Source organism: Nipponia nippon, unplaced genomic scaffold (assembly GCF_047370975.1).
Source record: "Nipponia nippon isolate SJK-2023a ecotype South Korea unplaced genomic scaffold, ASM4737097v1 scaffold_12, whole genome shotgun sequence".
NCBI lineage: Eukaryota > Metazoa > Chordata > Aves > Pelecaniformes > Threskiornithidae > Nipponia > Nipponia nippon.
Window position 1 is genome coordinate 1,483,563 of NW_028262313.1, and position 20,325 is coordinate 1,503,887.

At 48.3% G+C, this 20,325-nt stretch overlaps 1 protein-coding gene across 2 annotated transcripts in view; it reads right to left on the reverse strand.

Annotated features, from left to right (window-relative positions):
* Positions 1-19,904, reverse strand: part of LOC104021090 (exocyst complex component 1) — a 31,588-nt gene extending 11,684 nt beyond the window's left edge. The window contains exons 1-11 of one of the 2 annotated variants that reach the window (XM_087748977.1): positions 19,775-19,904; positions 17,973-18,127; positions 16,838-17,045; positions 15,341-15,468; positions 11,217-11,376; positions 10,273-10,466; positions 5,625-5,852; positions 3,956-4,088; positions 2,708-2,817; positions 1,414-1,563; positions 695-788 (exon numbers count right to left, since the gene is read on the reverse strand). In XM_087748977.1, the coding sequence (XP_087605103.1) occupies positions 695-788; positions 1,414-1,563; positions 2,708-2,817; positions 3,956-4,088; positions 5,625-5,852; positions 10,273-10,466; positions 11,217-11,376; positions 15,341-15,468; positions 16,838-16,961 (1,321 nt within the window). In that variant the 5' untranslated portion in view covers positions 16,962-17,045; positions 17,973-18,127; positions 19,775-19,904. The remainder of the gene's footprint in view (positions 1-694; positions 789-1,413; positions 1,564-2,707; positions 2,818-3,955; positions 4,089-5,624; positions 5,853-10,272; positions 10,467-11,216; positions 11,377-15,340; positions 15,469-16,837; positions 17,046-17,972; positions 18,128-19,774) is intronic. The other variant, XM_009474579.2, reaches the window with a different exon arrangement.
* Between the last annotated feature and the right edge of the window lie 421 nt (positions 19,905-20,325).

Sequence of the window (20,325 nt, forward strand, 5' to 3'; positions counted from 1 at the left end):
CCGGCATGGAACTTTCCATTACAGTGCTTTGTTTTGCTGAAGGAAAATGTGACTTCTGCACAATCAAAAACTTCCAGAGGAGACAGATCAGTTTCTCTTTTTATCTTCTGAAACACCTGACTGGAATATTTTAAGTCAGATGCAGCGATTTCTGCTGAAATGATCACCTTGGGACAGCACAGCCCCACAGTCAGCTCACTATGAAATCATTCTGCTCTCACAAATATTGCTATGAATACACTCGTGTCTTCAGGGACAGGCTTGGTGACATCTCCGCACAGGGAAAAGTGTCTGAGGAGTCTGTGACCCCCTCTGCTTGCATGAAATATGGACCAGGCATTAGCCAGGCAGTCACACCCCCCCCTCTCTTACGGCTCTTCAGGACACGATCTCAGCCACCCAGGCATGGTTTGCGAGTCCTGCAAAGGGAAGGTGCACAAACACTACAGCTCTGAGAAGCAGATAAACAAAACTGGGTAATAGACGGAGCCAAGGCTCACAGAAACACTGCCTGGTGTAAAGCAGTCAGCTTTGTCACGGCCTGCCAGCTGCAGACCTGGTCCATGGAGGAGAAAGTAAATTCACAGCACAAAATCTGGGGAAGAGACCTGTGATAGAGGATGATTGCCATGTTCCCTACTTGCAAATAAATCACTGCTCAGCAGCACAAAAGTCATATTTGCAAATCACTCACTTCCTTTTCTTCTTCCTAACAAGAAGGTTTTGGCTTGTTCAAAAAAGGCTTTGATTTCCCGGTCATAGAGTCTGCTGAGGTGCTGGGCATAGACCTGGAAAGACAAGACAGACACAGAAATTCCTGGTGTATCTCATCTCTCTGTGAACGGTGCCCATTTCATGGCTCTTTCTTCATCTACCCACTTAAATAAAAAGTCAGCAAATGGCAATGGAAACAGACCTATTTGTTTTGGTGTGTAAGACCTTTGGAAAGGCAAAGACCAGCATGAAAAATAGAAACCAAGCCTCAGTGATTTAAAAAGAACCATCTCAGTTACTTAACAACGTCCCTATTAACAGAAAAGACCAAGGCCTTTAAGATGTCCCTTCCCTAGAACTCTTCAAATAAAGCGGTGTTGAATAAAATACAAGATTAACCACATTCATTTAATGCTTATCACTCTCATTCAGTAGAGAAATGGCCAGATGAAAGCAAAAAGACCAAATTTTAGCATTTCAGACCTTTTCCTTCAACACAATGTCTGCCACCAAGTCCTAGATTGCCTTCTGTCAAGCACAGAGGTCCAACATCATGTGGCCCAGTTGGCCAGACACTCTGCTGGAAGCTTGTGGGTGGTATGGGTTTGGTGAAACCAAGGTCTCATCATGAATTAACCAGTTTGACTAATCTGTTCCTGGTGGATGGTTTGCAATATTTGTTGAGGATTTCAGCCGTACCTTGGGGAGATCACAGAACAGAACTGAGTTGGCGTTCCTCAGCCAGGCCATGAGCGGGGTGTAGGGCATCAGTTCCTCATGGTGGAGTCCATGGCTTGGTGCAGATAGCTTGTCAATGGGCTGACCAAGAGCAGGGACCTGAGCACTACCCTAAAGCAACAGAAAGAGTCAAATAAAACATAGCCTTGAAAAGCTCTGTAAAATAATTTCATAATCACCCTTCAATTTCCAATTCTGAATACGTTTGAGAAGCAAATTTAAAGGGTGAAGCGAAGCATGCACAATCACTTTGAACTCCAGTTTTAATCCCATGTCATGGGAACAATTCTGAGCCCAGAGGAATGAGCTGGCCCATCAGTAAAACGGTGGGATACGCCAGCTAAGCACAGTGGTCAGGAGAAGACACAGGAGAAAAGCTCATTTTGCAGGAGCATGCTGGAAACTGTCCCTCCAAGCACTGGGAGGTGGCTGTGCCTCTTGGGGGGGATGCAATGGAGAGGAAGGATGCTGCACAGTTGATGCAGCCCATCTGCCAGAGCCTGGCAGTGCTGGGACATGGCACCCACAGACTCGAAGTCATGTAGGTGGCATGGGAGCTCGGCAGGTTCAGAGCAGGTCCAGGTAGAGCAGCCGGCTCAGGAATGTGTCCAGTCAAGGCCTGAAAATCTCCGAGGATGGAGATCCCACAGTTCCCTCGCCGTCCCTGCCAGTCACATCCCTTCCTAGAGTCAAGGCTTGAAAGTAAATGCTAAAGATTTAAGGACATAATGCTAAGGGAGTAGCTCCTTTTCTCTTCACAAAAAGAAATCTGGAAGAGTAACATTTTCCTTTCAGATTTCTCCCCACAGAGATATTTCCACCATATCTTTTAAATTGCAAGACGAGCACTTGAAAATGTTAATCAAAGGATCGAGGAATGGGCTTTTATCCTGGGATTTTATGTTACAAACAGACGAACAACCACCACCACTCCCAAAGTAACACAAGAAAATCTAAAGCAAAAATCTTTAGGCCTAAGCACTTTTTAACATGACCAGAGGATTAATGACTGTCACAGGAGGCAACATGATAGCCTGATAGATGCAGAATTGTGCTGGATTTCTTCTGCATGCCTGCAAAACTAACCAGAGGCCTGGGGGGCAACAGCAGGGTGAAGGCATGTGAGAAGACCTCTTTGAGAAGACACTTTTGGAGAATCCTCTTTCGGTGGCATCCCCTATACCGCTGGTACTATTTTACCAGAATATTCAAATCTCCCAGGATTTTGAGCTGCCACATGAAGAGCAAAGCCCACCTGCAGCTCGAAGATGCTCGTAATGTGACTAATGAAAGAGTTTTCGAAGTTCTGCTTGAGCGTTTCAAACATGATCAGCTGCTCAGCCACAGCCTGCAGTTTCCGGTAACCTTGAGGAAAAAAAGAGAGGGAATCATGGTATGGAGCAGCACGAGCTGTGGTGGCTGTAGACCAACATCGCTCAGCACACTGGCAAATAAAGCAGGTCTTCAAGGAGTAAGTTCTGGGATAAATATTACCACCCAAAAGCCAACAAAGGGAAAAAGATTTGCTGTGGTACCAAGAAAATACAGAGAGGGAGGGAGTTTAAATTTAAAAAAAAATAATAATTGCAAAACATCCATCAGCGCAACCGTGGTCAAGGACAAATGCCCAGTCTCTTCACAAGGAAAGCATGGGGTTTCATGCCAGGATCAAGTCCCTGTACACCGGCAGGTCTCCAGCAACCCCCACAGTGGATACTGCTACAACGAATGTTCATTTTTCCGTGCTTAAGTATAGACAACGGGGTTGCCCCAAGAGACCACAATTTCTAAACATGTCTTTCCACCAGTTCCTTTCTGAACTATAAGAGGTGCTGTACACAGACGGCAGACAACGATGCCTTACGTCCAGTTATTTAGAGGGATTGTATAGATGTTTGCCATAAGTTTGCCTCAGCTTTAACGTAAACTGGACCAGCCGGTGCCTGAGTCCAGAGGGAGGTGCCTGCAGACCTGCCTGCGGTGTGTGGATGCCCCAGCTTGGCCATTTGAAGCATGGATTGGATTTCTCTAGAAACGGAGCCAATCCTCCCCCAGCTGCTTTTCTCTGCGGATGTTCAGAGGTAATGTTACATTGGCTTTCTCAGCCCTGTTTGACTGTGCTTCTAGGTGAAGCTGCTGAAGACTCTGAAAGCTTCAGCAGTATCTTCAGAAAGAAGAAAGCTGACCTCGCAAGCCTGTTTCCCCAGCTCGCAGCACTAGGCGTGCTGGAGGGTGCTCTGCACCATACACCCCATGTACCCCCAAGTCAGTGCTGCTGCTTAGCTTCCCAAACACATGCCTCCCTTCTATTTCTTTTCTACTTTGCTCCAGGCAGCCTGCAGGGCTGCCCAGCAAGTGTGTGAGCCAATTCCTGGGAAAACCCCCTCCGGCTTCAGCGGTTCAGAGGCTGGGCAGCACAGGATGGTGCTGGGTGTGCAGCACAGCTTGTGGACGAGCTGGTGGCTCCACCATTTGCAGGCATAAATCTCTGCTCTCTACTCACCGGGCTGTATCTGGATGTTCATGCAGCCAGATAAAGCCTCTACTGCAGCAATGCAGGCTTTCACTCTGCTGGGGCTGGAAAGATCTGCCCGGCTCAGAGCATCGCAGTGTTCCTTGCTGAGGTTGAGGTGGGTCTAAAAATAAAGCCAGAAGAGAACAGGTACAACCACAGCCAGCTTCTCATCCCTTCTCATCCCACCCAGAAGGCTGCTGGCTTGAGATAGCCAAGTGCTACCTTCAGCTGGCAGGCTGCATGTGTCCGTCAAGAAGACCATGCTGCTCTATCCCCACCAAAACCAAAGGTCTGCACAGCAACAACTGCAGTGGTCACCTAGGAAGCCCTGGCAAACCTCGGCATGAATTTCCAAAGGGCCAGCACCTCTGGGATCACTACTGGCAGCAAAGTGGTGGGGAGGAGAAAGAAAAAGCTAAGGAAACTGCAGCTTGAGTTACTCAGAACTGAAAAGGTCAATGGCATAGAGGTCACCGTAAGCAGTGGAAGTCAGGATTAGCTGTGCTATTACAGCACAGCTCTTGCATTTATGGTATGTTATGTTTGTAAAGAATTTGCTTTCCCATATTGCCAGAGGTCTTCAAGAGTCTCTCCACTGGCTGTGCTGTCCCCTGCGCCAGTGTCTCTGTGGCTGTGAGGTCCTGCAGAGAAAAGCTCCTTACTCCACAATGGATGCTGAGACAGGCTGACGTGCACAAAGTCCACGGCTGATGGCAGACATTGACTTATCAGTTAAGTTACCTTCAAGGGTGAAGAAAGAAAGAAAAAACGAAAGCAAAGGAGAGAAAAGGAACAGGGAAACTCCCATCAGTGGGAAGAGAAGCAACAGGGTCCCTGCACAAACAGTCTCTCCAGGGCTCCTCTCCAGGGCAATAGGGAGGCCCCAGGATGCTTTTCCCGTGGTAGATGTACCGTTTGCCTCAGGACCCACTCAAAGTCCCCAGCGGTTTCTCTGCATGTGAGGTTATCGGTGCTGATGGGAGCATGCTTTGACCAGGGGCCGGTGTTGCAGGCTCTGGCTCTAACTGCTCATTAAGTCCTGTGCTTCCCTATTCCTGGGTAATGATTATTGGCTACTGAAATGACTATCGTCTACTAATGAGAGCTGTTCTTCCCTAGTACAAATATATAAACTGAAAGCTACCAAGTGAAGGGTGAGCTACCCTCAGTGACAATTGCTTCCCACAAGTAAGCCCACAAACCAGACATAGGTATGCCTGAAATTTGAAGGCACAAGGCTGAGAAGATCTCAGTGCTTTGGGTGCAAGGGTAAAAGCACTGCCCCAGCAGCCTCTGAGCATGTAAGGTCCCAAAGCTGATCGTGAAAGGCTGCAGAGCTGCATTTGGAAGGTCCTTGGCATTACATCATTTGAGGCTCATCTTGCCCATGAAAAGGACTTTCAGGGACCCCTCTTACAGCCCTGGACCTCAGTGAGGGTAGTGCACATCATGTCTGCTGCTGCTCTACCTGTAGTCCATCCCATCTGTGTGGCCGTCCTTGTATTATCAAGACAACAAAGTCCCTCATTACTAGGCCAGACAAGCTCTGTAGCCTTTGCGGACAGATAATAGTTTTCAGAGTGTTTGAAGTTCACTGAAAGTTTTTTTCTAATAGATTCAACAGACTGAAGATTTATGTCTTTGCAAATCCACGTACCGTGAGGAAGAGGATCTCATCCATCAGCTTTGTCTTGTTGGAAACAATGCGATGTAGCAAGGAGTTTTCCTGGTGGATGTGGTCCATCTGCTGCTTCACGCTTCCCAGTAACTCATCATAGATCTGCAAGGTCTCCTCCACTCTGGCCACCTCTGCCAGGGCCTCATCAATGGAGCTCATCAGCTGTGTCACCTGCTTCTCAGAAGAGATAATGGCTCTAAGGTTGGCCTGTGAAATGGAGAAACAGAGGGCTTCAAGCACTGTAGCAGGGACTGATTACCACCATGAGCCAAATATCCTGATCATCACCCTCCCAAGTCAATGCAGAGACCCTGTCGTTATAACATGCAAGGTGCTGTTATAATTGCAGCTGTCCTGCATCACTACCTGCACAAAGTCACTCTCTTATCTTTGGACTTGACTAAACTCTATATCAGCAACCATCTGCAAGCCCCAAGTGCCAGGGCAGAACAAAACCCTTTCCTGAGCAAGATGTACGCTCAGAGGACTTTCTTCTGTCCCAACAGAGAGGTTACTGCGGAGTCACTGGGCATATCTGACCATGAGCAGAACAGAGTTTCTGTAGGTTTGGAGAGGGTACTAAGCCTTGCTGTCTTCTGCACCCTGCTTTTCCCTCTGTGTGCTAGGCAAGTCCCAAGTGGACACTGCATGGAGTCTCCAATCCTCAATCCCCACAACTGGTGAAGTCCCCTGAGGACCTGGGTGTCCGTCCCACAATATTTGTAAGGAAACATGCCAGCTTCGAGACACTGGCCATTTCTGTATGGATCTCACACGTTTGTGCAGACCATGGCCATGCCAAGCGCCTGTCACAGCACATGTAGCACAGCTCTGGGCATCGCCACTGCTGCCAGGGTGTTACCCAGCTGAGCTGCTCTGGCAGTGGAATTAATAAACAGTTAAATCATGCATGAGACATGCACATATATATGTCTCTAATATGGAAACTGAAGGCACAATTTGCCTAGGGAGGTCTCAGGCATTTGTTTTGACGGGTGGTAGAGATATAATGGCATATTAATTGCTGCTGACAAGCTCGGCTAGAGATTAACTGCTTCCAAATGTTCATTTTATCATTTTCAGGGCCTACATACCATGCGGGATATCAAAGAAAACAATCAATAGACCTAGGCCTGGAAGACATGAGGCTTCCAGACTGCTATTTTTCTCTCCATTAATAAAGCTTTTAAAGAAGTTTGTCTTTTCTGATATTTCAATTATCTGGTGCCTTTTTCATTAAATGAAGAAGAACAACAGAAGTACCTGCACCCCGCAGCACGCCCTGTGCTCAGCTCGCCAGTGGGGAACGACAGGAGGAAGGGAAGCAAAGTCTTGTCAACCCAAGTCAGGTTACTGTGACTCGGACCTACCCCGTGCTCCGAATTGGGAATGTGTCTGAAAGCGCAGTAGATGCTGGGCATCTACAATCCTTGTGATAAGGACTTGCTCTTCTTCAAGCTCCGCCTGCATTGCTATTGGGATAAAGATGAGCTGGCAGCTCTGGCTCTGGAGGTGGTACATGGAGGACAAGATGCTGGAGCAGCACGGAGGCGCTCCCGAAATGTGTGAGAGCCACTCTGCAGCACACACCTCGACTGGGCGGCTTTGGTCTCACTGGCAAAGCATGGATTACACTCTCCTGTGACAAACGTAGTGCCGTTTTGGGAAAGTGTGGGAGAAAGGACTGTGGGGAATGGCTTCAGATGCAGGCAGATTCACAAAGGATCTGGAAAGGTCAGAGGAATTCTGTAGAAAAGCCTGATATCATAGCAAAGACAGCAAAGCATCTCTATCAAAAGGCAGAGATGCAACTACCACGCTGCAAAGTGATGCAGCTTTCCCAGAGGGAGCCCAGCGACAGCAGCGAAGGCAGAGATTTCACTTGCCAGCAGGCTCAGCAGTCGGATTTGAAGCAAGGCTTGCTAATGCAGGCAGATACTCATCTCCAAAAGCACCACTGATGCTAAGCGAATGCTCCTTTTGCCTGGAGCCCAACCAGCCTGCGCAGGCCAGCGCGAGGGACCTGCAAGGGAACAAACAGCCCCACTCCCGGACTGCTGCTTTCCAGCCGCACGCCAGGGACCCTGGCCCGCGGCCACGGGCTCTGCCCGGAGCTTCACATTTCATTAAATGTTCCTAAATTACAGCCATAAACCTCCCACAAGCCTGTCACCGCCGTGGCTTCAGATTGTCTTATTAGGGCTTAACAGACCCACGGGGGTTTGCCTAGAGCAAAGCATCACCGGAGACATCGGCAGGGCAACTGCTGGCAGAAAGGGCTCTCCGGAGAATCGCAAACCGGGTAAGGGTAATAACCCTCCCGCTGGAGGTGGCACAAAGCTGCGGGGAGCTGCCTGCGTTTCAGCGGGTGCTGGGATCCTGCAAGTACGTAGGAATACCAATGTAAAAATCAGAGCTCGTGGCCTCCCAGGCGCCCTGGCCATGCTTTCCTTCCCTCCAAAGCAGAGAAGCGCTCTCTTGATGTTGGTGCAGTGTCTCACGATCCCCAGAAGAGATGGGTTAGCAGAAGGTGATTAGTATTGTAAGAGAAGGACAAGGTGTTATTACTGGGATGTGGGGAAAAACATTTAAATATATGCATGTGCTAGTCTAGCTTGCTGGTATTAATAACACTTAATATCATAGATTAAACCTTAGAAATAGAAACATCTCATTAATTGATTTGTATTAGCAATGTGACATTTATTCATTAGAGGGTATTAAAATAATGTATTCAACAGCGCTTTTCATCGCAAAGAACTTAATAGAGATTTATTAGTTACTCTCATAGGGTATTTTACAGCTGGGAAACAGAGTCGCAAAGGGCCTGTACGACTTGCCAAGAGCAAACAGGAGCAGACCTCAGGAGTTTGGTCTTCCAGATTGACTACTAAGCTTCCAAGTGTAATAAATCATATATAAATACAAATTGGGAATACAGCAAATACCGGAGCTAAAGGAGGTTGGATTTAGAGTTTGTGGTTTCTTGTATGTTTTAGGATTTTTCCTTTGGCTTATTTTTTTCCCTTTGTTCTTCGGTTACCTACCCATAAAATCCTTGCACCAGATATATTAGCATAAGATAAATGCACGAAGCAGCTATCTCATTATTTTGCTCCAGCACACAAAGAAACAAGTTATCCTCTGCAGAAATGCAATAAAATACAGCAACTCTAATAAAGTAAATAAAGCTCACTAGTCTGAAAATAATGTGTGCCTTCTTCATTGGCCCTTTCTACTACAGTTTATCTTTTACTTTTTATCTCCTTCCAGCTCAGTTTCACTTTTTCCTCTTTTCTTTCTCCCTAGCTGCTGCTTTTCCTTCCGTAGGGATCATTGTTGGCCCTTTCCTTTTCTTCCAGGCACCCCTGCCTGTCAGACCACCCTTTCTGCTCTTCATCACCCCCACTTCTTACACGCACATTCATCCCCTCCCTCCCTACTCAGCAGGCTTTATCCTTCCTACCCTTTCTCTGTTCTCCCCTTCCCGAGGTAACTCATGTGCTTGTGCTCAAGTAAAAAAAAAAAAAAACCACCAAACTGAAATAACAGGAATTTTTGATCTATCTGTGATAGCCCTCATGGCAACGTGGCAGGACCCATCCCAGAACTGCTTCTGCACGTCCTGCTTGCGGATGGCCGCGCTGGACCGGGCACGCCGTGAGCTGCAGACCTGCCTGTGGATTTGGCAGGAGCCTGGGAGCTTTCGGTGCCCCTCGGTGTCTGGCAGGCTAACCCTCCCCGTGGGACACCCGGCCCTGGGCAGACAGGGAGGGGAAGACACAGCGTGGGCATCGTCACCATGTTTTCCCCTGTAAATCATTTCTAGACGTGGTTAAGGCTGTGGGATTGCTCAAGGCGGCTGCTGACCACTGATCTGGCTGGAGGCACAGCTTGTAGGCCCAGCAGGAAGGGCCAGAGGCAACGCCCTAAGACAAATTTCTTCTGCATGGGTGACTACAGAAATGATGGTCCTAATTCACACTGCGTGGGACACAGATACCTTCTGCACGATGCAAAGGAGATCCCGGAGCTCCCCAGTCTCATCCACCTCCCTCAGCCAGCCCCAGAGCACCCCACTTCATTTTGCCCCGCAGTTAGACCCTTACCCATCCCTGAGCTGCCCCCAGAAATTATAACCCCTCACAGCTATGCATCCACCTGCATCTGGGCTCCGTATCCTTCCCTGCAGCTGGGTCTGTGCCACTATTCTGTTTTACTCCTTTGCAAAACTGATAGGGCTTCATCTGCCCCGTGCTGGTCAGTCACCATGTTCACGGGAGAGACATCTCCCAAGCCAATGTCTAAGGGCGGTTAAGCTCATCAGAGCCAGACATTTGGGGCCTGGCTGCCAGGCGGCAGCTACTTGTTTAGCCCCCGCAAGGGGCAGGCAGCCCCACTGTAGTGCATGGTGGGACAAACACTGACCCTCGAGAGGGGAGCAGCAGTGTCTTCCTGACTTGCACATGAGATGCCTTTTGAGCTGAAGTACCACAAGACCAAGATGACTTTCGGATCAAGTGCTCACAGCAAATGAAAGAGCTGCCGATACCCAGAGACTCAGCCCAGTGCCCCGACATGCCAGGCACCTTCTTTTCAGTTGAGTCACAGCCCTTGGCCCCCTTACCTCATCCAGCACATAGAGGTCATTGCTTAGCTGCTCTGCAAAGGCCACGGAGTTGTTCACCAGGGGCTCATATTCCTCCATCAGCTTCAACACATCGGCAGCTTCCTTCGCTGTCATCTCCTGGTACGCACTGAGCTCCTCCTGGCTCTCAGTCTCTGCAGTGTCCTTTCTGTCTTCTTGGGGCCTTTGTCTCCCTGTATGGACAGGAGGAGATGTGGAGATGACCAAAGCCTTCTAGCTATGTCATTTTATTAGCCCTGCTAATGTTAACCCCAGGGGTCCCATCGAGTCCAAGTGACACGAGTCCAGTGGTATCAGTCTGCTGGTCAGTTAGAATAAGATGGAGCAAAGAAAGATGTGGATGGGATAAAGGGTCAGCTTTGTAAGAGGGACAAAACAGACATTTGAAATTTCATTTGAGCTCTTGTTGTGTTTTTAATTGCTCAGCTCTCTAGGATTGTGTGCTGGGGCACATTGATATGTTTGTTATACAAAGCTGAAACAGATTTCAGAGATGAACAGGCTGCTTCTGATCAAATATACTGGTAGTCTTTTGTTGTAGAGTAAAATACACTTTTATATCCATATATATCTGTATTTCTTGATACACTGCTGGGGAATGTTACCAGGCAAGGAGGCAGTTTCCCCCTGGCCTGACATTACCAACACTACTGCTTGCCTTCCCCAACCCAGAGTGCAGGTAGCATCTCTGGAGATAAGATAAACTCTCCGTCTATTTTAATTCCCAGCCTAGCACTGTGTCTTCATGGCAAGGGTCAGTGGATAAATCAGGCGGCTGTGCCTCCAGGTACACAAAAGATGGATCCTCCTGCTTCCCTCTCACCGGTACCCACCTCAGCCTCTGCCGTCATCCACATTCACTGTTTGAAATTTATTCACCTCCCATTCCTAAAGCGACGATGTGTGCCAAGGAAACCAGTTACCTTCCACTGCACAGGAGGGGACATTCACAAATGTGATAGAGCTGGCAAGGAATCGGTGGCTCAGCTTCCACAAGCATCTGATAAAGGTTTTCTTCTCATCAAAGCTGCTAGCGGTCCACTTGTAAACCTTATCGAACTGCAGATCAAAATCCAGGCTTGCCTAGATGTCAACAGTTAATTTTCACACCAATTAGCCACCACTTGCCACACCACATACACGCAGCACATTTTAATGGCAGGCGCTGAATGTTGTGAAAACACCTTGTGCACCGGGAGGAAAAACACCTCCTGGTTGAAGGAGGGAGGGAGAACCACCTCTAGGCTGCAGTTTCAAGCTTTGGGGTTTTCGGTGGCCCCAGGAAGCTACATTGTGAATGGAGACTAGCACAGGGCTTAGATGTTAGAGAGCTCTGCCTGCACAGGCCGCTCAGCCCCTTCAACCAGGGGGACGATCCTGACAGCTCCCTGCAACCACCTAGCAAAAAGCCCGGCTGGCATATACCAGGCAGGTGACCCCAGGGAGACCAGTGCTACTGGCCACATCACACCAACAACTAGACTGGTTTTGGTGGAGCTGCACAGGTATAGTCAGACTCAGATCTGATGCAGGGCTAAAATGGGCTATTGCGCCCAGCATCCCCACACCTGATGCGATGGACACCGACTGTACCATGCCCAGGGTAACTGCTGTCAGAAGTTTGATTTGAAGTCTTTCAGTCAATGAATTCCCTGACAAGCTCTGCATTTCCAAGCTGACAGCAGGCAATTCCTCTAGCTAACAGCAAATCCTTCTTCGTGTTTCTTTCCTGCAGATATAGACATCTCTCCCTGGACTTCTGCCGCTATCCCAGAGCAACTGGGTAGGATTTGAGAGGTACGTTCATGGCACTTGGTAAATAATCATAGGCATGAGAAAAGCACTGAAAATAAAAGGATGTGCAGCAATTCTGACCCTAGAAGTGGACACCAGGACACCCATAGTGGGTCAGACCAAGCAATCAACCAGCCCCTGTGTCCTGATCCAACATGCTGACTTTTTTTCAGACTATATAAATCCCTCACCTTTTACTGCAGGTTTTGGGAGATGAACACTGATGAATTTTGACAGTGGCCAGTAGCAGATGCTTGGGAGAAAAAGCATTGAAAGGGCAAGTCCAGAGTTATATTGCCTTCAGGATTCGCTGCCAGCCTCCAGCAGCCCATGATCTAGCAGCTCGCTGAGCCAGAGGTTGTATCCACAGCACTGCGTTTAACAGCCCTTGAAGGACCTACTGTCCCTGATCTCCTCTAATGGTTTTTTGAACTTATTCATAGCGTTGGCATCTACAGCATCCTGTGGCAATAAGCTCTGCAGTGTAATGATGTGCTGAATGAGAAAGCTCAAAATAACTGGAGTTAAGCATTCGGGGTAAGCCCAGCAACCACCCTGCCTCCCACTGCAGATATTCCCCTCTGCAATCCTCATCCAACCTGAAATCTCAAACCTCTCTTCACTGAAGAATTGGGAACACCCACAGAAAACCCAGAAACAGGCTTCCACAAACTCAGTCCTGCAATTCCCCCAGCCCCCTCATCCATATAAGTGTCACTATCTCTACATCCATCTCTGCCCAAAGGATGTGGTCTCATGGAGGGGGAACTCCAGCCACAGGAGACGTATTCTTTGCCACTAAGCGCTACATAGGTGGAGAGAATAAGGGAGGTTGCTGAACTAGGAACATCCCACAGAAAGAAACTCCTTCCTGCACCATCTCATTAGCTCTGCGGCACAGCCTGATCTCATCTTCTGGAGAACTTAGAAGCCGCACTTATAATTATTGATACTAATCATCATAACAGACATAGAGTTTATGAAGATTGATGCAGTCCTACGATGCTTTAAGGGTTGCTTTCTAAACACTTTGAAGCAATACATCACACCCCCGCATTGCTTTGCAGGCTCGGTAGCAGCCCCTGCAGCGGCGCAGAGCAGCGATGGCTGGGGGAGGAATTTACAGTGCACGTGGTTTATAGCATGCCTTATGAGGAGCTATTAAAGCAGGGAGGCATCCGTTAATCGCTTCATAAATATTAATACTGTTTTGGTCAAGGGAGCTGTAGCTTTAGGCACTGCTGGACTTGCAGTGTCAGGACTTTGCTGGTGCCAGGGAGCAGAGGACTTCGCAGTGTACCAGAGCAGACCTGATGACCAAGACCTTGCTGTGTGTACTGAATATCAACCTATGAGCTGGGGTTTGGCCGTAGTTGATATTATCTGCTAAGCAACAGAGGAGAGCTCTTGTTTTGATTTCCATGGACCTGCCAAGTCATGCAACAGGAAGGGACCGTGCTGACTTGAGCACTGGGGAGCTTGCCTCCATGGTAGGACCCCAAGAAACATCAACACATCCTGGCTGCAGCCTGCTGCTTCAGCCTCTCCTCTGCCTGGGGACCTTGTGCAGCAGCTTCAGCTGGTGAGTAGATCCCATCTTAGGAATGATATGGACAATTCTGGCTGCCTGCATTCAAGAAAGATCAATTCAGCCTGGAAGAGGCAAGGAAGAGGGCTCCAGGCATGATGAAGGGAAGAGAGAAGTCAACACAGAAGACGAGACTGAGGGGTCAGGCTGCTTAGCCTGCCAGAAGGAAGGTTAATAGGGGACGTGACTGCCATCTAAAAATACATTTGCAAAGGAGAAGAGCTGTCTAATCTGAAGGAGAGCCATGGCACAAGCGCAAATGGGGATTATGTGGGTAGAAATACAGGCTTGGAGTCATAAGAAGGCTTTAGCCATTGAGACAACCAGGTTTGCTACTCGCCTCCCAGTAGGAGGGGGTTCAAAAATACACCAACACTTTAAGATAGAGTATGATCAGATTTTCTCATTGGGATGGCAAGTGAGGGGGGAAAGGACTGAAAATCCTGGAGGTATCTTGTAAGCCTAACTCCTCAGGAGCCAAAGCAGTTTAGAAGACTCGGTGGAGCCACGCTCATCTGCTAGAGGAAAGCTCAGGCAGGATGAAAGCATGGATTTCCTTGTGCGTGGGAAAAGGTAAGACAATGAGGTACCAGTTCAATTCTACCCATAGGATCAAGATGCCCTGCAAACCCGCAAATGTGATTTTCCTTTCAGACATGCTGTGCAGATGTACTTTATTTGTCCTGGATGTAGAACTGGAAAGCTGTTCTTTTTCTCATTTATTTCTATGCTTGTGAAAACCCAGGCACCTTGCCAAAGCCCCTGGAACATTCACATTAATAAAAAACCTAATTATATCAACTTTAACGACACTCTGCCAGCCCCAGCAGCAGAAAGGGAATATCTTGTCCATGCTTTCTTTCCCCAAAACCTTAATACCACCCTAAAAGCGCAGATTCACGCTGACTCCAGCTCTCTATAATCCTTCTTTCAGTAAATGCCTCCATTTAATCTTTAAATACCCTATGCAAATGTCTGTCAAGAAGCTTTGTCAACATGGATCGACAGATGGGCCTGACAACGTGTTCTGCAAATGCTGGAGACCTGACAAGAGCAGTGCTTTGCAGCCCATCTCTCCAACCTCTGAGGGCTGCTGGAAAGAGCTTCAGGAGGTCCTCTGCCTGAGGGATAAGGAGAGTTTGCCCACTGATTTTGATGGAAGCTGTGTCCATGCAGCGGTCACCCCCTCACTGCTCACCCTGGTCAGGTATTTGACCAGCCTGACATTTCCTAACTTAGAGAGGGCTGACTCAGGAGGGAGGAAATCACTCCAGCCTCAGCATCCAGGGCACAGGCATCTCCCTGGAAGAGATGAGGGAAACGAGAAGTCCAAAAGAACTGATGTAGGATGGAGGAACTATCCAGGGAGAGACCTCAGTTCACCATATGCTAGGAAGCAGCTCTGAGGTGAGGCAGAGGGCTTTTAAATTCTTTTTCTGGTTCTTGTTTCCTCAAAATTAGCATCATTCAGGATAGTTCAGCCCTATATTAGAAATCACACCCACCCACCCCCCACTGCACTTCCCACCATCTAAATGTATGGGCTGAGCTCCAGAGGACCCGAATCCCCCTGTGGATCCTGGCCTGTGTCTCCCTAACTACATATTCGTATCTCTCCCCCATGATCGGTTCTGCCCTTTTCCACAGAAGGAAAATCAGTCCTACCTGATTGAGGGTCTTGCCGTCTACCAGCTTCAGCTCTGCTAAAGGCCACCTGTAGGCTATCTTGTACTGCTCTCCTCGGTCTACCTTGACCTTCACCAGAAACGGCTGCATTGGCCTAAAGGTGTCCACTGAGGACAAGGGACAGAAAAACAAACAAACAAACAAAAAAAACACAATATTATTGTTAGCCCAGTACACAACAGTTCAGTGTGAGAGGACAGGTACAGATGGACACACAAACACTGATTTTGCATTGTGGCTGTATAGAGAGATGCTACAGGTTTCTACTGACTTTTCTCTTCATGGAGTGTTTACACATGGGAAGTGGTCTCTGGGGTCTAATCCAGAGTACTTTGAAGTCTGTGGAGGGACTCCCAATAATTTCAATGAGTTTTAAGCCAGGCCATTGTGCTCTACACAAGGCATAAGTAATATTTCAGCAAGATCCAAATGTGATGGGAACAGGGTGCCCTAGTGCACTGCGATTTATGATAGGTACCTACCATATTGCTGGCCCTACAACAGGGTCCAAAAGCACTGCATTGTTGGACTGATACTCACACTAACGTATCCCATCAAAAATCAATTCCACTGCCAGTTAGCTTACAGTCACCTCTTGGTTCATCTGGGAGGCGCTCACCGTACATCATTCTGGCTCTTATAATTTAGAACTCCCCTATGAGCTAGATATCTCCAGAAAGCTGACATGGGCAGTACCAGGGGTAATTCATGTATTTTACATGCTACTTATAGGGTGGCTACGTCATGCCTTGGAGATATTCCTCCTGCCCTCCATTAACTACAGAGGGAGTTGAAGCATATCATTTAGGTCAAACACTATGGCTAAGGTTGTCAGAAATCAATCCTGCAGTAGGTGACTACGCTGTTGTGAAGCTCATTGGCAGGAAAGTCTCTCCCTTGTAAGTTTGTCCAAAAAAATCTACAGTAACAACTTCTCTGGAATGATGGAGCAACTAGAAAAGCATAGACCAAAGGAGATGGAAAATTTCCCAAAGCACTTGCACCTTTGGATCCTAATCAAATAGCTAAGTACTCCTGACACGTCTGGGTACTGTTAAAACTTTCACCAAAACTCTGGAGAGACAGAATGAGGCTGTAACGCTGTGTCATGTTAGAATGGTTTGTTGCTGACCTCTAATGACAGATTTGATGCAAATGGTAAAAAAAATAATCTTACATTGGTGGAGAGAGCAGTCCTGCAGACCCCAGCTCTCTCTAGCCAGCCAAATACCATCCAACATTCAAGATGGAACTTTTGTTGCCAGTTCTTGACATACTATACTCACGTGGCACAGCTCCTATCTTTGGATTAAGATTTCCTTCCTTTAATCTTAAAATACAGCATTCCAAGTACTGATCCTATCTCTTCTCCCAAATTAGGAAAAGAGCCATCAGAGACCAAACTCTGACTAGAGCTGCAAGAAACCTCCCTGGGTTTGCAACTCAACCTGTCTCCCGGCCCCCCGAGGTTCTCACCCACAACACAGAGGATGGACATCTTCTTCTTCTTCCCTGTCTTCCAGACACGAATGGTTTCCAGCAGCCTCTTTTTCTGTGGGTTGAACACATCTCTTTCCAGTGAGCTCCAAAGAGAAGCCATGGTGATACCTGGACACAACGGTAAGTGGTAGCCGCGTGTGCCTCCTGCTGATGCTCGTGGTCACTGCGCGCTGCGCAGCACCTCCTGCGAAACACAAACAGGCTGGAGAGATGATCCGCACGCAAGCTCCGGGCACACCGGTAAGATGCATTACCCCCACACTGATTTCTTCTCTGCTGTCTTGCCAACAGCATGAGTGTTAAGTAATTGTTGTAGACTTGAGGCCAGAAGGGCCTTTTATAATCAGCTGGTCTGAATTCCTGCTCAGTGCAAGCAGAACATGCCAGTGCATCCAGCCCAGTACGGCCACAATAAAACTTCCCTAATTTCTTCAAAAACCCCTTCGTTTTTGGTTCCAACTCAGCATAGTGTCTTGAGCAACAGGACCACATCTACGGGCAGGCAAAACAGTTAGCAGCTACAAGCAATCAATTGCCTGATTAATTTTGTTGGCCCACATTGTTTCAGCACTTACAGCTCAAGAAACCACCCTCCTGGGTCACACAATGCACTGCTCAAGTTGAGCTGGCATGCCCTGCAATCAACATGGGATGGACATACGTGACCGTGCAAGTCAGTGCTGCAAAAAAAGAAGCCCAACTCTGCTTTGGGAGCTCAGCTCTGGGGCATCCTGCCCCTTGGGGATCCCCAGGCTTCAGCTTAGCAGAAATGCACAGCAACCCTCCAAGGGCAGATCAACCTGCCAGTCCAGCTGCCTTGCCAACCTTGTGCCATGCTGAGCAGCCCAAGCACACAGAGACACAACTTGCTGAACCCAGGGTGATGCTGGGGCCTTGCAGGAGGGCAAGCAGAGCCCTGGCTGTGGAGGGGGCTCCGAGGGGCTCGCAGGGTTGCGGTGTGGGCATGGAGGGGAAGGCAGGTAGCTTGCTAAGCCATCTGCCTTACAGGAGGCGTTGTGCTGTCTCTCCCATGCCAAGACCATGTGGGGCTGGAAATGCATAGCCTCTGCCACCTCCCTGGCCACATCCTGCCACCACAGCCTGCACCCACCTTGCTGTGCCCTTCTGCTCCCCAAATCTCTCCTCCATTGCCCTGGGCTGTGCTCTGCGCAGCAGCTCTCGCCACTGCGGACCTCCAGCTGCTCTTCCTTCCTCCTCCGCTGACAGCTCTGGGATTCCGCACTCCCTCCTCAGTCCCCTAAAAGACTAATTTTTGGAGAATTAGCAGAGAGGGACCTTAGGCCACCACTGCTTCTCCCTCCCCTTTCGTCCTCAGTTCCCCTCCCATGGGTCCCCCTCTGGTCTTCTGCAGCCAGGCAGACCAGGGCAGATGCTTCCCCAAAACGGCTGGCTTGCCTTCCCAAGCCCCTGCCTCGGTCCCTGGGGCTTGGACCCATAAGCTGCAGAGGGAAAGTACCCGATGCAGAGCATGAAAGCCCTCGCAGGCTTCACACACTTGCTGACTCATTAGCAGATCAATATTAAGAGCCAGCAGCTGCTGAACTCCCAAGGAAACCCCTGCTCTCCCACTCTTTTGAGCTTCCCTGGCTCCAAGCTAATCAGCTAATTAACCTGAAAGGAGAAGGGGGTAACACAGAGGGAATGGGAAGCCCAGGTCTCAGTCACCGGAGTTGGGCCCCTCCTGCAGACTGCCACGTTTGTGTTCCCCAGCTACGTACTGCAAGCAAGCACTTCATGGAAATGTGTGTGCACCCACACCTGAGTTCTCCAGCCACCTGAACAAGTGCGAAGTTTTTGGTTTCATAGTCTAAGAGGAAACAAACCCCAACTTCTTCTCCCCCTCATTTTGCTTACGTAGCTGAACGTGCTTCTGCACAGCCCAAGAATGGCTATGATGTACACGATTAAAAGTCATCTAAGGAAATCACAGTGTCCAGTTTTAAACCACTGCAGCATCTCGTGCCATTTTGCAGGAGTAACACGACCTCCAAAATCAAACCCAGCACGATCAGGGAGGAGATGGCAGTTCATGTCCTGTATGTGTGTATAAGCACACAGTTTTATTTCAGCCTTTGATCTAGGTGCTGGGGGAATAAGCAAAGTGGCTACAACTAAAACGTTGCATTTAATGCAAATATTTTAGTAAGAATTAGGGGTAAATAAAAATACAGTCTGTAGGAAAATAATAATATTTAGAACACGCACTTTGAATGTTTTCTAAGAGAAATTCGTTGTTATTGAAATTTACTGGTTACTCTGCAATGAACTGAAACCAGTGAAGCCTTCAACAGGTCCCTCCCCAAAGTGACGGGGCTTTCAGCTCAGCCCCATAGTTAGCAAGCTTGAAATCACATCCGCAATTATTTAAACTTTTTCTACCATGGCTGTGACCGGAAAAAAAAAAAAAAAATCGCTGCTAAAATGATTCTATCACCATAGCATCTCTTTGAATGCAGCCCCTCACCAGGTTATCTTGGCTTCTCCATCCCTGACAGCTTTTCAGTCTCTCTAATGGCATTCGCCTCCGGAGGCAGGCAGGATGGCAGCCCGGAGACCCAACCGTCTGTACCCGCTATTGCTTTCGAACTCACTAATTCGTTTATAATAGCACTTGAGCAACAGCTACAGGAAAATGATGGAAAGCCAAAGTAACAGAGGGCTCGCTGCTCCCTGGTAAGTTAATGCAGAAAGCACAATACTTTCTGCGAATGTAATTGAAAAGCTGTCTGTAGCAGAGCCAGTTAACCCCCCCATTTTCTAGAGACAACCTGTAAGACTTAAAGATCTCAGTGAAACCTTCCTGAAATTTCACAGAGGTGCACATCACCTGTCCAGACAGCTGACAGCAAGGAAGAGAGCGTTAATGAAAGGAAGAGCGTTCAAAGACTTTACCAGCCACGTCTTGCTGAGGATAAATTGCGGGATTTCAGTCGCAAGAAGCCTTAGACAGGAAACAGTTTGCTGGTAAAATGAAAGCTTTAAGAGAAAAACAGGAAGCCTGAAGAACCTGAGTGAAGCCCATGAGCCGCCGGCTTGAGGCCGGGGCAGGAAATCCCTCGTGCAAATGCTGCAGAGACCAGGTGCAGCTGCGAGCAAGCAGAGCATCGGAGCAGCTGGAGATGAAGAGGGGTTTGACTAAAAGCAAAGCAAGGTAAAATTGCCCTCCATCTCCTCTTTGTTTCATTAAAGAAGTGCTGAACGGGGAACAACTGTGGTTCAGCCTCTAATCAGATGCTGTCTCCCCAGTCCTCCTCCCTTAACAACGGGTCTCAGAAACCTGCAAGAGATTTAGGAGTCGGACAGGGTGCTAATGGCACAGTATGCACCCTCGTTAAGCAAGATGCATAAGCATGATTTAAGCTTTAAGCATAAAGGAAGCCTCATGCTGTTTCCTTGTAACACCTTGGGATACACTTTAGTATTAACCAAAAGCCAAGTCCTGT